Source organism: Molothrus aeneus, chromosome 7, assembly GCF_037042795.1.
Source record: "Molothrus aeneus isolate 106 chromosome 7, BPBGC_Maene_1.0, whole genome shotgun sequence".
Lineage (NCBI taxonomy): Eukaryota > Metazoa > Chordata > Aves > Passeriformes > Icteridae > Molothrus > Molothrus aeneus.
In genome coordinates, this window is record NC_089652.1 from 17,462,734 (window position 1) to 17,477,200 (window position 14,467).

Here is a 14,467-nt window from a genome sequence, read left to right on the forward strand (position 1 = left end):
CAGGCAAAATGTATACTCCATTAGTGCAGTGCATTAGTGATCTATTAGAATCTTCCATCAGGCTGTTGGATCTATGGTTTTGTTTTTATATGCTTATAAAATGTCAATTTATTTCAAAGCAGTACTTCTTAAATATGCAGCTTATGTTTTTGCCACGCCATTGCAGTTACAGGCACCTGCATGCATTTTTCATTGTAGCAAAGAGCAAGTTAGTGTGAAGAGGAGATTGAAAATACTTTTTCAGCTGTATAAACACTCGTGAATGATCATGTTCTTTTTTAATGGCTGAAGATAGTTTCTGATCCTGTAAATCATAAATGCCATCTTTAATAACACAGAAACAATTGTTTGTGAGGTTTCCATTTTCAGAATTTTACAGATTTATTTCAGAATTTTGTACATTAATCTTTTGACTATTGCTGAAATCTGGTTTCTATAGAACACTGTGTCTAAAAATTTCATATTGTCCTTTTCCTGATAGGTGTTCAAGCCAGGGAAAGGTCAAGTTTTACAATCAGTGTTTATTAGAACATGCATTAATTAACCTTCTGTTATGAGCAGCAAAGAAGTGTTGACAGAATGCCCTCCCTTACTGTCTCACTTGTATGTGGTTACCTGCTTTCAGCCACAGTTGGGAGGCAATCCCAGCTGCTTGCCCAGAGGTAGGAGGTACTGACACACCACAACTTCTAGCCTGGGTTCAGAAAGTGCTCAGAGTCAGGCTGACTGGGACTCTGAGGAACCTGATCTCATGAAAAATGTTCCTAGCCATGGCAGAAGGGATGGACTGGAGTGGTTTCCAAAGGTCACTTGCAGCTCCAAACAATCTGTGATTCTGTGAAAGTCCTTCCAAGGGTCCATTCTTTATCAAGTGTATATATGATCTTGTAGTCTTTGTTCACATGTAGGAACCACTGTGATGTTGCTTGAATTGTGCGGCTTGTTCAGGCTAGCATACAGATTCAGCTGGTGTTCTGAGCTCTGAATTTCCCACAGTCAAGCAGTTCAGTCTCATTTATATTCTCCCCATGACTCCTGAATAAGATCTGTAAGAGGTTACTTGCAAAGTGTTTAATCCTGTACTAACAATATGATTGGGCTTTTTTTCTGTTTCCAGAATTCTGTACTAGTTACTGAATGCTCATCTGTAGTGCTAAGTACAGTCAAATATTATACCCCAGATTGATACTAAAACAATTTCACTTCCCTCAGCACAGCTCACTGTTATTCTCCAAAAACTCTCATTCGCTGTGAATAGTCTTTTAGGTCCCTTGGGAAAAAGCATGAATGAACTAGTGAACCCTGATGACAAATCTAGCCTCTGAGCTTTTGGAGGCAGAAAATTTCATCATCTAAAGTCTTTTCTTTTGTAAAGCCCACAGTTTGCTAGCAAGCTCACAGTTCTATGAATTGCTCAGAGGATCTCACACATTTGTGCATTAATATATAAAATACAAGCAATCGGCTTAGAGAGCTCAGAGTTTCCTACTTAAAGCTTTGTGGATAAATTTTCAGAACTCAAGTTTCATTCAAAGAAGATAATAATCAGTGCAGTCTGTGTGACACAGGTATAGAGATTTCTCTTTGAATTACTGTTTACCAGCAGAGCAACTAAAGTTTGCTCATCTTAAAAATGTGATTTTATGTATCATTGATTGCAGTAAGTATTGTCAAAAAAATAACTTGGCAAAAAGTCTGTCTGAAGGTAAATTGAAGTCTGGCAATATCAAGAGTTTCCTGAGAAGGAAGGCATTGGTTACAGTAAGGCCTTTCTGGGTTTTCAGAAACAGCAAATAGAGTACAGCATTCAGTTGATAATGTGCTTTACCTAGTTGCTAAGCTAAGAGCTATAGGGATTTCTGTCTACTCTTTATTTGCACCTAAGAAAGTTTAATTTCTGTGCTCAAATACACAGGATATGCATGTATTTTGCAGAGCTCTGAATATAACATTCCAAGTACTCTTATCACTCTAGTTAGAGAGCTACAGAAAAAGGGTCAAAAAATTTGTTGTTGTTACTGTTTTTACTGAACCATAAATGTCTTGTTTCTTTTGTTTAAATCCAGAACAATGGACTGAAACTGAAATGTACATAAGGACATCATAAAACATTTTCCGTATTCGGAGTGTGGGTAAACATGGTGGTGCTGGTAGTACCATGGGTTTCTTGGGGAAAAAAATTAAAATCTGATCAAAACTGAATTAGAAGCAATAAGAAATAATAGTAGCCTTAGAATAAATTGAGCCAGGTTTGTCGTAAAAGTAAAATCACTGTTGTTGAAACAATTTTACTTTGGTGGTTTAAATGAATCATCCAGAGGGAGTTTTTTGAATGTTTTTAATTGTATAACTGATTCTATTTGCATAATGTTACAGAAATTCTGATTTGTTCCCTCAAACTGCATTCATCTAACAGTTGGAATTAGTGGTCTGTAATTGTATTTTACAAACTGATGAAGCTTTCTTTTTCCTCAGGAAGTGTCACTGCAGCAGACTGCACAGCCTACATCAACAATAGTTCGTCCAGCGTCGCTCCAGGTTCCCAATGTACTGCTTACGAGTTCTGACTCAAGTGTTATTATTCAGCAGGCAATACCATCACCAACTTCTAGTACTGTTATCACCCAGGCTCCATCATCTAACAGACCAATAGTGTAAGTTACATAAATCTTAGTAAAATGTTTTCTTGCAGAATTTGAAAATCTGATTTACTTTCAGTTATTGTTTCTGCAGTTAATATATGAATTTGAGATGCTTTGGTGTAATGTGGTGCTTTACTACACAAGAAACATTGGACTTTCACTACATGTGAGATATAATGCTATGTTCTCCACATCACTAAGTTCATATTTTTGATCTCCAAATAAATTATACATTACACCTGTAAAGAAACAAACCAATTTAAAATAATGTGTAAACTTGTTCTCTTCTCTGGATAAGTTTTCTTTTATATAGTTCATTCCTTTTTCAGTCCAGTTCCAGGTCCTTTTCCTCTGCTGTTACATCTTCCTAATGGACAAACCATGCCTGTTGCTATTCCTGCATCTATCACAAATTCTAATGTGCATGTCCCTGCTGCAGTTCCAGTAAGTAAGCATGATGCTATATTAATTTGAAAGTGGAGCAGATTTGCATAAGTGCAGCATAGAACTTAGTTTTAAGCACCTTGATAGCTGTTTTGGCTTCAGAGGGTAGTGCTGTCAAATGCTCTCTATTATGATAACATACTCAGGTTTTCTTCATTTTTATACTTTATCTGGTCAGCTTGTTAGACCTGTCACCATGGTGCCTAGTATCCCAGGAATCCCAGGGCCTTCCTCCCCACAGCCAGTGCAGTCTGAGGCTAAATTGGTAAGTGAAAAACTCCATTATTCCTCAAGAAGAATAACTTGAGAAATTAATTACATTCTATTGCTTTTTAAAACAGCTTTAGTTTTCTTTTATTAGTCTAAATTCTGCAAATACAAATTTAATAAAACCAGAAAAATAACAGCTGCATTTATTTTACAGTTCTTTCCAATTCCAGCCTATGTTAGTTCTGTTCTTAATGGCCATTTTTATTTTATTTTTAGTCATTCTTTTAAATAAATTTTCTAACTAAACTCCTTCTTACTCCTTGTATCAGAGGATCAGAAATGCTAGCTGGGAGAAAGACAAGATTAGTAGCATGTGAACATTTCTTTCAGAGAAGCAGAATGTTTCTGCCTAAAAGAAGGATATTTCTTAAACTAAGAAAAATATGGGTTTTTTAATGTTTTCAGACTCCCAACTGAATATACTCCATTTGGCAAGAGTTTTGCAATTAAATATGTAGTACTCATGTAGTTAACAAATTATTCTATGTGGAAGTTGTTTCTGTTGTGTTGGGTGTTTTTGGGGGGAGTTGAGGAATATTTGGAAAATGTCTAAAAAAAGCAAAAGATGGGTTTGGTTTTTGTTTGATTGGGGGGGTTGTCCTTTTTACTTAATATTAGTGACCATTGAAGATGGTAGTTTGAATTTATCAATTTATTGAAATATTTTATACAGCATTAGGCAGTCACTTCTCTTTTTTTTTGTCTTGTTTGTTCCAACTGTTCTAAAGCAATAGAAGATCTATTATTAAACAATAATTAACCCATTTATATATTTACAAGATGCCTCCATGAACAATATCTATCCTATGAAATAGTGTTCCTCTTTCTTCGGCTCTTACTTTGTGCTAAAAGAGAATCAGGAACACCTGCTAGATAAAATATCTTTTTCTGCATTGATATTGGTAAGTGGGAGGATGCCCTTAACATTCTTAGATATCTAGTTTCTCTTGATCTGAACCTGTGGGCTTTCTTTCCTTACCTGTTTTCTCTTCTCAAGCCACAATATGAGAAACAGTGTGTCTGGTTTTTCTGGAGTAAAGGGATTCCCATAGAGTGAGCACACCTAGACCACGTTCACCAAATACTGAAACTGCCGTGGAGAGGTGCACTGACTCTGCCTAATGCTCTCAGGTCTTCCTTCATTTCCCTGCTCTGCTGAGCACAATGACTTCTGAAATAGTATAGAGGAGGATATAAGGGAAGGAGGTCTGTTTTTGTGCATCCTTGTCTCCCTGGGAATGGGAAAAGGAATCTTTTAATACCTCAGAAAATACTTAAATGTAACCAGCTCTTACAAAATTAATTTACCTTAAATCCAGGAGAGAAGAATGTAAAACAAGTGAAAGCAAGAACTGTTTTCTCCAAAACTGAACATGTTTTAGAGTCAGGAGACTCCACTCTGAATTCTGTTGGAAATCCAGGAGGAATTGGTTCCAAATAATTTTTTAGATGGGCAAGAAATTAGGTTTTTAAGTGTATTGCTGAGTGATTTTCTCTTAGAATGATTTAAAGGCAGAGAGGAAATACATGTGTGTGGTGAAGACTTTGATCTCACATTGGAAGAAGCAATCACTCAAATGCAAAGGAAAACAAAGATCATTAGACTTAAAATTTAACAGTCTCATTAGCCTTCTCGTTACAATTTAGCTAATATATGCACTTCAGTGATTGCTTATCTTTTTTTTAAGTGAGACTGTAAAAAGGGTATTTGCAGTATTTCCTTTCCTTGTTGCTTAACATGAAGCATGAGCAGAATTCAAGAATATCAGAATTATGTATATTTCTTGTGCTCATTTGCTTTTATATAGTGCCTATTCACAAAAATAAAAAACCTAATTTCTTATCCCCCTGAAAGTAAAAGCAATTTAATGAGAAACTTAATGTTTATGTAGAAAAGCCTCCAAGAGTAAGACTAATTCACTGTGCCATGGGATGCATTGTTGGCAGATACGTGATGGTTTATTAACTGCAAAGTTCAATTTAATTTTTAAATTCAAATCTTTGTGATATCAAACCCTTTTTTTCATGTCTCTCTTTAAAATAATTTTGCTTGCTGCATACTAAATTCTCTGAAGGTCTGCAGAGCAGGTTTATTTTTCACTTGTGTTCCTGGTTAAGCCAACAGAAGACAATATTTAGTTTTACAGCTCACTTTTCATTTCGTTAATAGTTCACATTTAATATTGAAAAATAAGCTAATACACTGAAATTTAATAAATGAACACTGTATGCTTCATGTATTAATGGTATACTGCAATTTGTGGATTTATTGGTGTGGTTAAGTTAGCTGAACTCTGGGAACATGCCCTGTGTCCTTTTGCCTATTGTGGCCACATGTCTCCTTCATGTTGGGAGGCAGTTCTGAAGGGCAGAGGAGTCCAGGACATGCTTTCAGAAGTAAATCTTAAAGGTGCAGGAGTGGGCTGTCGCCACATGCTGAAAGATGAGCCAGCAGTGAGGGTTGGCCTGGCTGAACAGAGAGCCTTGGCTGGAACACAGGAGAAAAAGGGAAGTGTGTGACCTGTGGGAGGAGCAGCTGGCAACTCAGGACTACGTGGATCTTGTGAAGTTGTGCAGGGCCAAAGCCCAGGTAAAACTTAATCTGGTTACTTTGTAGAAGATAACTAAATATATTTCTCTAAGTATATCAGCAACAAAAGGAGGTCCAAGGAGAATCTCCATCCTTTATTGGATACGGGGGGAAGCATAGAGGCCAAGAATGAGGAAAAAGCAGAAGTACTTCATGCCTTTTTTTGCTTCAGTCTTTATTAGTAAGACTAGTTCCTCTCTGGGTACCCAGCACCTTGAGCTGGAAGACAGCCGTGGAGGAGAGCAGAGCCTCTCTAATCCAACCTGCTACAGCCCTAAGACACACAGAAGGTTATGGGACTGGATCGGATCCCTAGGGTACTGAGGGAGCTAGGGGAGAAACTCCGTACAGCCACTTTACATCATTTACCAGCAGCCCTGGCTAACTGGGGGGGTCTCAGGTGACTGGAGGTAAATTTGATGCTCATCTTCAGGAGGAGCTGGAAGGAGGATCCAAGGAACTGCAGGCCTCTCAGCTTGACCTCTGCACTGAGGAAGGTCATGGAGCAGATGGTCTTGATCATCATAGCACACACAGAACAGGCAGGATCAGATCCAGCCGGCATGGGTCTGTGACAGGCAGACTGCTTGACTGACCTGCTTGGCTTCTGTGACAAGGTGACCTACTTATGGTGGATGAGGAAAATGCTGTCAGTGTTGTCTACATGGACTTTACTAAAGGCTTTGTCACTGTTTGCCACAGCATTCTCCTGGGGAAACTGCTCATGGCTTAGACAGATGCAGTCTGCTGGGTAAAAGCACTGGCTGGATGACTGAGTCCGAAAAGTGGTGGTAAATGGAGTTAAATCCAATTGGTGGCCAGTTCCAAGCAGTGTTTCCTAGGGCTCAGTGTTGGGGCCAGTTCTGTGTAGTATCTTTATCAGTGGTCAGGACAGGGGAATGGGGTGCTCCCTCAGTCAGTTTGCAGATGGCACCAAGCTGGGCAAAAGTTTTGGTGTGCAGAAGGGTAGGAAAGCTTTGCAGAGGGAACTGGATAGGCTGAATCAGTGGGCTGAGGCCATTTGTATGAGGTTCTACATGGCGAAGTGCTGGGTCCTGCTTTTGGATCACAGCAACCCTAGGCAGCGCTACAGGCTGTGGGCAGGGTGGCTGGAAAGCTGCTTGTTGGGACAGGACCTGGGTGTGCTGGTCAGCAGCCAACTTAACATGAGCCAGCAGTGGCCAGGTGGCCTAGAAAGCCAGTGGCATCCTGGCTTGTATCAGAATCAGCAATAGTGACAAGCAGCACCAGGGCAGGGGCTGTTCCCCTGTACTCGGCACTGGTGCAGACACACCTTGAGTTCCGTGTTCAGTTCTGGGCCCCTCACTGCAAGATAGACATTGAGGTGCTGGAGCATGTCCAGGGAAGGGCAGGGGAGCAGGTGAAGGGTCTAGAGAGAAAGTCCTTTGAAGAGTGACTGAGGGGGCTGGAGCTGTTAAGCCAGGAGAAAAGGAAGCTCAAGGAGGATCTCTATGTTCTGTACAGCTACCTGAAAGGAGGGTGTAGCCAGGTAGGACTCAGCCTCTTCTAAACAGCAACTGATAGAATGAGAGAAAACTGCCTCAAGTTGCACCAGGGAAGGTTTAGATTGGACTTTTAGGAAAAATTTATTCTTTGAAAATGCTGTCAAGTATTAAACAGGGTGCCCAGGGAAGTAGTGAAGTCACCATCCCTGGAGGTGTTTAAATGACATGGAGATGTGACACTTAGGGCCATGGTTTAGTGGTGGACTTGGCAGTTCTGGCTTAATGGTCAGACTTGATCTTAAAGGTCTTTTATAGCCTAAACAATTTTATGAACCTACGAAGTCTGTCAGCATAGTATTCTTAGTGTATTTTGAACAAAAAGCCAGATGAAGGGTTGAAGCTGTGATGTTCCTTTCACAGCATTCCCAGGAGTATAGATATTTGCTGCTGCTTTGTTTCTTACTTATTATTTGAGGAAAGTTTTTGTTGTTCTTTATAGATGGACCTTGCAATCTCATGGAATTTTTGTATTGCATTATAAAATGTAAGAGTAGAATATGTAGCAAAAATAAAAAACCATGCAGGAATAGATTCCTAACTAACTTCCCTAACTTCCTTGGGTATTTAAGTAAGCTTTGTATTGTATGGGATGCAGAGTTTGGAAAGTTAACATGGTTTATTTATATCTCCAAAGGGTTTTATCATATCTGGTGTTGGCAGTAGTTTGAACCTCTCCTGTATTGAAGGACCATACTTGCTATTATGGTATTTGGCATTTTCTGCTATCATACCACTATACTACTTCAAGGTATTCCAAGTCGACACAGATCTAATAACTTCAGAAGTTGAGTAAAATTCCTGAAAAACTGGTTGTAGTAAATTTAATGTGAAATAGCATCGCATTGTTGCATTGTTATCAGATCTGGAGCTGTCCTGTGTAGAAGGTACAGCTCTGTGTTTTGGATGAAATACCTGCCACAAACCACTTTCTTTTGTGCTTTGTGCCTTTCTTTGCAGAGGCTATTTCTGCATATTTCAAGGAGCTAACACATTTTAGAAGTTTATAGTAAGAAAATAACTTTGGGCTCTGATTACATTCCTCATTCATTTCACTCTTACTTGCTTACAAAAGCCTACTGTTGTATAGACTTTTTTTTAAGTGAATGTGAGATTGATAAAAGTCAAATTAGAGATTGCAGTGCTTCTTTCCTAATGCTCTGAAATTTAAATATGAATTTAGATAACTTCATTTCTGTATTTGAATTAACATGAGAAGAACAAATTTTTATTTTGATGAATACCTGTTGTTCCCTTACGAGTTGCCAAATTGTACAAAGAAGAAGTGTATTTCTTCTTTATAATTTCATGAATGAACTTTAGTAAACAAATTGATATTTTCATTTCCAAAATCTAAAACTTAAAATAACTGGCAGGAGATGTCTTTGGTAGTGGACATTGGATGCCTTCCTATAGCATAGTTAAAATTTTTCTTTAGCTGTCCTGGAAATCGTACAACCCTTTAAGGATAAAGGAACTGAGGCACTTGCTGAGAATTTTTTCCCACAATGGACAACTTTTGGAGACTTTTATTTTTGCAAATGGTCTCTCTTAGAGCATTTGAAAGGATTTTTTTATTAGGGGTGTCCAAGTTTAATGCATAATAATCAAAGCTGTGTATTTATTTCTATGTTCAATAAAGTTTCCAGTCTGAAGTGTCAAACTCCTTCAGCGTGGCAGTTTTGATTATTGATGCGAAGCAACTTACTGAGATGTCACCTCTCAAACTCTGTTTGTTCTTTGCTGAAATGCTCTTTTCTCTGCTTACTGGTCAAGTTGCCTGACATTAAATGATTGTATGAATTTCATAGAGGAGCAGTTGTATGTGGGAACAGGTTCACTAAATGAAATAGCAGATAGAAAAATGTATACCAACTGCAAGGACTGATAACTGGGAAGAAAAAATAGTCATTAAAAAAAGGAATACATAAAAGTGATGACAGACAAAAATTTAAAAACTGTATGTGCAGTGAGCCAAATCCTTATGACTGGTGGCATTCTTGCAAGAGGCTCTCAGCTGAAACAGTTGACATGTTGACATTAAGTGAAAGAGTGCATTAAGCACAGTCTTAGAATCTCTTTCACTACAGAAACATATACAGTGCTTGATGTGTTCCAGTGCTGTGAAAGAATTGCATGAAATCACATTGCATTTTAATTTTATTGCCTCAGTATTGAATTTATTGTAGTGAACAGAGCTGGTCCATTCACAGCTGTGAAAGGCACTGTTACTATAGTTTTGAATATTCTTGGATCCTTTTTCTCTCCTGCTTGCAGAGCTGAAGTACAAAATGACTAGAGATTTTATTCAGACTCAACCTTGTCTTTTACTGCTATGATTTTGGAAATATTCTTACGTCTTATACTAAGAATGACATTCAGTAGGAGTAAAAATGAGTTTCAGATTTCTATGGCACACTTAATATAAATTGTCAGTTTTTCTGACATGAATCCATATTTGTCAGTGTGCTAAAGAAACTAACTTTCACTTACTTAAGTAAAATCATATGTATGTCAGTTTTGTGGTATTTTTAGGCTTAGAAGTAGATTCAATAACTGTCTTTAAAAAAGCCAAAAAACTTAAAACCCCCAAAAAAACTTCCTCACTAAGATAAGGATGCATGATTTTAAATAACTGTAGAATTGCTTCTGACGTTCTTATGAGAAGATCTGTAATTGTATGCTTTCTGTGTATGGAACATGAGCCTTGAGTTGTAGCTGTAGAACATCCTTTTTGAGTGTGCAGCTTGTGGGTGCAAACTTAGCATTCAGACTCTTCAGCATGGATTGCAGAAGTTTCTGAAGAATTTCAAAATCGCTTTAATATGGAATGTTTCCCTCTGTCTCCTCCTTCCCATGCAAAACTTTTTGTCACAATATAAAAAATACCTTGCACTCAGTAGGCAACCAGTAGACTTTTTGCAGGAGGTTTCTACTGAGAAGTGACAGAGGGCAGCTTGGCAAATGTTCAGAAACCAACATTAACTTGCTGCAGCCCGGCATGGGACCTTGTGTTCAGCAGAATTCTTCTGACCTGTCTCTCTGCATGCCGAGCTAATCAGCAAACACCTAATGAGCCTACTCTAAAGAAACAGACCCTCTCACAACCTACTTCATTTTCATATGTTCTCTGGGGGTGGAGAGACAAGACTTCATAAGGACTGATGATGCTGCAAAGACCACAATAATGATAATTAACTTGCTGAATTTAGAAGATTATGCTGTTAATTAGTTGCAAAATAAAGATAAGTAATAGAGGAGCAGATGGTAGGATAACACCCAGGAGAAGGAGGGTTATTACTCTGATGAGCTTTTGTGGCAGATATGAAATATGGATCTGAGTTTTTCACAAATTGTTTCTGGAGTATATTATCTTGTTTCTGTGAGCTCTTGATGGAATGATCCAGTCCTACCAAATTTTGACAGATGTGGTGAGGATTTGTTTTCAGGGATATACATGAATGATAAAACCTTGCTAATCAAGATTTTAAAAGCTATTGACCTATCTGGTTAGTTCACCTATAACCAAATAATACCAAAAAACCTCAGTTGTCATCAGGTTTTTCCACATAAAAATGCTTATATGCATTTATTCTAATATATGTATCTGTATTCTTGATTGTTAAAAATGAGATTCTCATTGAATTTGGGGTAACTCTCACAAGAAGCACAACACCCATACAGTATTTTACTCCAGCATTACCTTTTAAAATATGAAACTTATTAAACATACAAGCTGGAAATCTCCTTGTGAAAATCTGTAAATATTCTTCAGATTTTCACTATGTGCCTGCATTTGTGGATTATTTATTCCCAACTACTTTAATTTCAACTTTCAAACTTTGTCATTTGAGATTAAATCTAATTATTTCCTATTTGTGTTTCCGTACTACATTACATTTAACAATGTAATACTCAAAAGGAGTTTATTTACTTATGAATTTACAGGATATAATGTTTAAGTGTTGGCATTACAGTAAGTAAAGTCCAACTTTGTTTGCACATCCCAGTGCAAACTCATCAATTACCATGCAAACCCAATATACATCATTTTTGAGATGGCAACTTTGAAATCTCTCCTAGTATGACAGCTTGAAGTAGAAGAGAGCATACCCTTTAACTGATTTGTACTTTCACTGCTCTCTTGATTAGGACTGATGAAAATTTGTCACGTCCTGCCTAACAGCAAGTTAGGATAAAATAAATACTTCTAAAGTTATTCAAGTCATAAATGAAAATACACTGCAAAAAATCTTACCTTAATAACCTACAGAAAAGTTATTGTCGTATTGGTATTAAATACTTGCTAGTTTCTTTAGAAAACCATTATTTTAAAACCTGACTTGGATGTGATATGTTTCCCTAGTAGTCCTGGTAGTGGTTGTGTAGAAGATGTTACAATTTAGACACCAGGATTACTTAAAGAGAGAGAGGAATCATCAGCCATCAACCTTGCAGTTGTTGCAGATAGATCATAGAGTTTGGTTTTAGTAATTTTAGTTAGACATTTAGAAAATACTTAGGCCTGCTGGAGACAGGGACTGAAATGTTTTTGTTAACTTGTTTTTCCAAGGAGAATTAGGAAGGTACAAGTCAATTCTTGAGTTTAATTAAAGTGTTAACTATCTAAGGGCTTTCAGAATGCTGTAAATATACTAAAAGTTATGGACATATTATCTTAATTTTTTTTATTATCCTGATCTAATGCTTGCAGCTATCCTAAATTTTTGTTGTTAAATTTGAGCACTGGAAACTGCAGTAAATATGGTTTGTGTAATTTTCTGAAGTGTCTTCTTTATTCTGGGAAATTTAGGAAGTCGATACAGTAAATGAGGTGAAGAACAATAGCTCATTTAGCTGTTGGGATTAACTCCTAATTTTCATGTGCACTTGAATGGTTCCTAAGTGATGTAATGTGCTGCTAATTCAGTCCGCAGCAATCTACAGAATAGACCTACTACAGAAGTCACTGGCTAAAGATTCAATAGCAGGCCAGTAGAGAAGGATTGGAGTTTCTTGGTTCTCTTTGTAGCCCCCAGTTAGAATACCTACTGGTGCTTGGTATGTGCTACCAAGTCCATGCAGTTGATGGTAACTTGCCATATTTCAGACATGAAAATATTTTGCAGTTTTGACACAGGTAATCTGCAATCTGTTGTTTTAATTGTAGCATAGGATCCAGGAAAGCCTGTCACCGTGGAAGGTCGGAGAGAGCTGTTACTGTATTTCACTGACTTAATTGTTGGGAGACATTGGATACTACAGTTTATAGAGAATATCTACATAAATAGGTGCAAAGTTTTCTGTTTATTCTGGGCTGGCCAAATGCTGCCTCTCTCTAGTATTCTTAAGATATCCTAGTAATGTTAGTATGTGGGTGACACTTTGTTCATGTTTCAAAATATGATGTTACAAGATATCAGAATTTCCACAAACTTATGTGTTTAAGTCATTAATCTTCTCTTAAACTTGTATTGGATTCTTAAAAAATCTGGTACTCAGTATAAAAACATTTTCTAACACCATTTCTCTAGTAAGGTAAATTCTTCAGTAAAACAAAAAAAATTAATGATAAATTGTACAGTAGTCATGGAATTTTAAGAAAGAATCTGGAATTACAAGCAGTTGTATCTGCTGAAATTGGACACTTTATCACTCAAGATTAAAAAATAATTTTAAATAGAATGTATTATATTACAGTTTTAATAGATTTCACCAAAAGTTGAATGAAGTGTTTTTCAACAGGCAGTCAGTAAAATGCTCTGAAATCATCCATCAGGTTGTCAGTAACTCTTGGGTGTATTATATACAGCTGAACTTGCACATTACTGTTCTTCATAGTGGCTGTTTGCAGTAAAGGAAGAACATCAAACCTTTTAGCAGTATTTTACTGCAAAGTAGCATGCTGTAGTAGTTATCTTGTATATTTCTACATAAATAATCTTTACATATAACCTGAAGCTTCTTAGTGTTTAGATGTTTGTTTCAGCAAAGATCTTGGCTTTTATCTAATTACCCTTAGGATTGCAGAGGTGAGTATTTGTAAAGACCATGAATTAGTGGAGGCATAACAAGCTATTTAAAAATGAATAGAGATAGAGAACACCAGAATTTTTCAAGTGGAAAGATGCTTGTGTTCTGGTTGTTCCCTATTTTCTTTCATGTGTCATCGTTACTCTTCTGGTACTACCACCTTCTGTTTATGGCCTTCCACTCATCTGTTTGTGGGCACAGTTCACTACAGATGAGGCTTTCTGCTTACTTCTCCATACCATCCTTCCCTTCCTGGGATCTTATGTAAACCTCATTGCTCTTAACATGATTGCAGAAATTTACCCCATTTTTAGGTATATGCATAGGTCACTGTTGAAAGCCTGTAAAAAGAAACACCTCTTTATGAGTTGGAGTTCCTGTTTCCAAAGTGGAAGTAACTGCTTATATAAATGATTAATCATTCAAGCTAGCATGATAGAATATTTCTTTTTCCTTCTTTATTTTCTGCTTTCAGAGATTGAAAGCAGCCTTGACCCAGCAGCACCCTCAGGTAACAAATGGAGATACTGCCAAGGGACATGCAAGTGGGTTGGTTAGGACTCAGTCAGAGGAACCACGACCACAGTCACTCCAACAGCCTGCAACTTCAACAACTGAAACACCGGTATGACAGGAGTGGGCATGTGCCTCCTAGCTCCTCCTTTTATTTTGCAAATACATCTATTTTTTCTATACTCTTGGTCTGTAAAATAGAGATTACAGACTCCTCTTTTAATCAATAGCTCTACAGCAGTAAAATGTTTACAGGTCTTACATGTTCTTAAATGCTTCTAAAATCTATTATCCAAGATGATGATTTCAAAACAGGTAGTATCTATCTACTCAAATTTAGAACCAAGTCCTGATTTCTGAAGTTCATTGTTAGGAGATCCTGTGATAGCTGAAATTTTTACAGCTGGTCAACATATATATATATTTGAAAAAATAAGTGTTTTTATTTTGTG

The 14,467-nt window shown here is 37.2% G+C and overlaps 1 protein-coding gene across 5 annotated transcripts in view; it reads left to right on the forward strand.

The window, feature by feature from the left end:
- Nucleotides 1-14,467, forward strand: part of ATF2 (activating transcription factor 2) — a 48,699-nt gene that overhangs the window by 17,549 nt on the left and 16,683 nt on the right. For 4 of the 5 annotated variants that reach the window (XM_066554068.1, XM_066554069.1, XM_066554071.1 and 1 more), the window contains 4 exons: nucleotides 2,476-2,654; nucleotides 2,972-3,086; nucleotides 3,265-3,351; nucleotides 13,978-14,127. In XM_066554068.1, the coding sequence (XP_066410165.1) occupies nucleotides 2,476-2,654; nucleotides 2,972-3,086; nucleotides 3,265-3,351; nucleotides 13,978-14,127 (531 nt within the window). The remainder of the gene's footprint in view (nucleotides 1-2,475; nucleotides 2,655-2,971; nucleotides 3,087-3,264; nucleotides 3,352-13,977; nucleotides 14,128-14,467) is intronic. The other variant, XM_066554072.1, reaches the window with a different exon arrangement.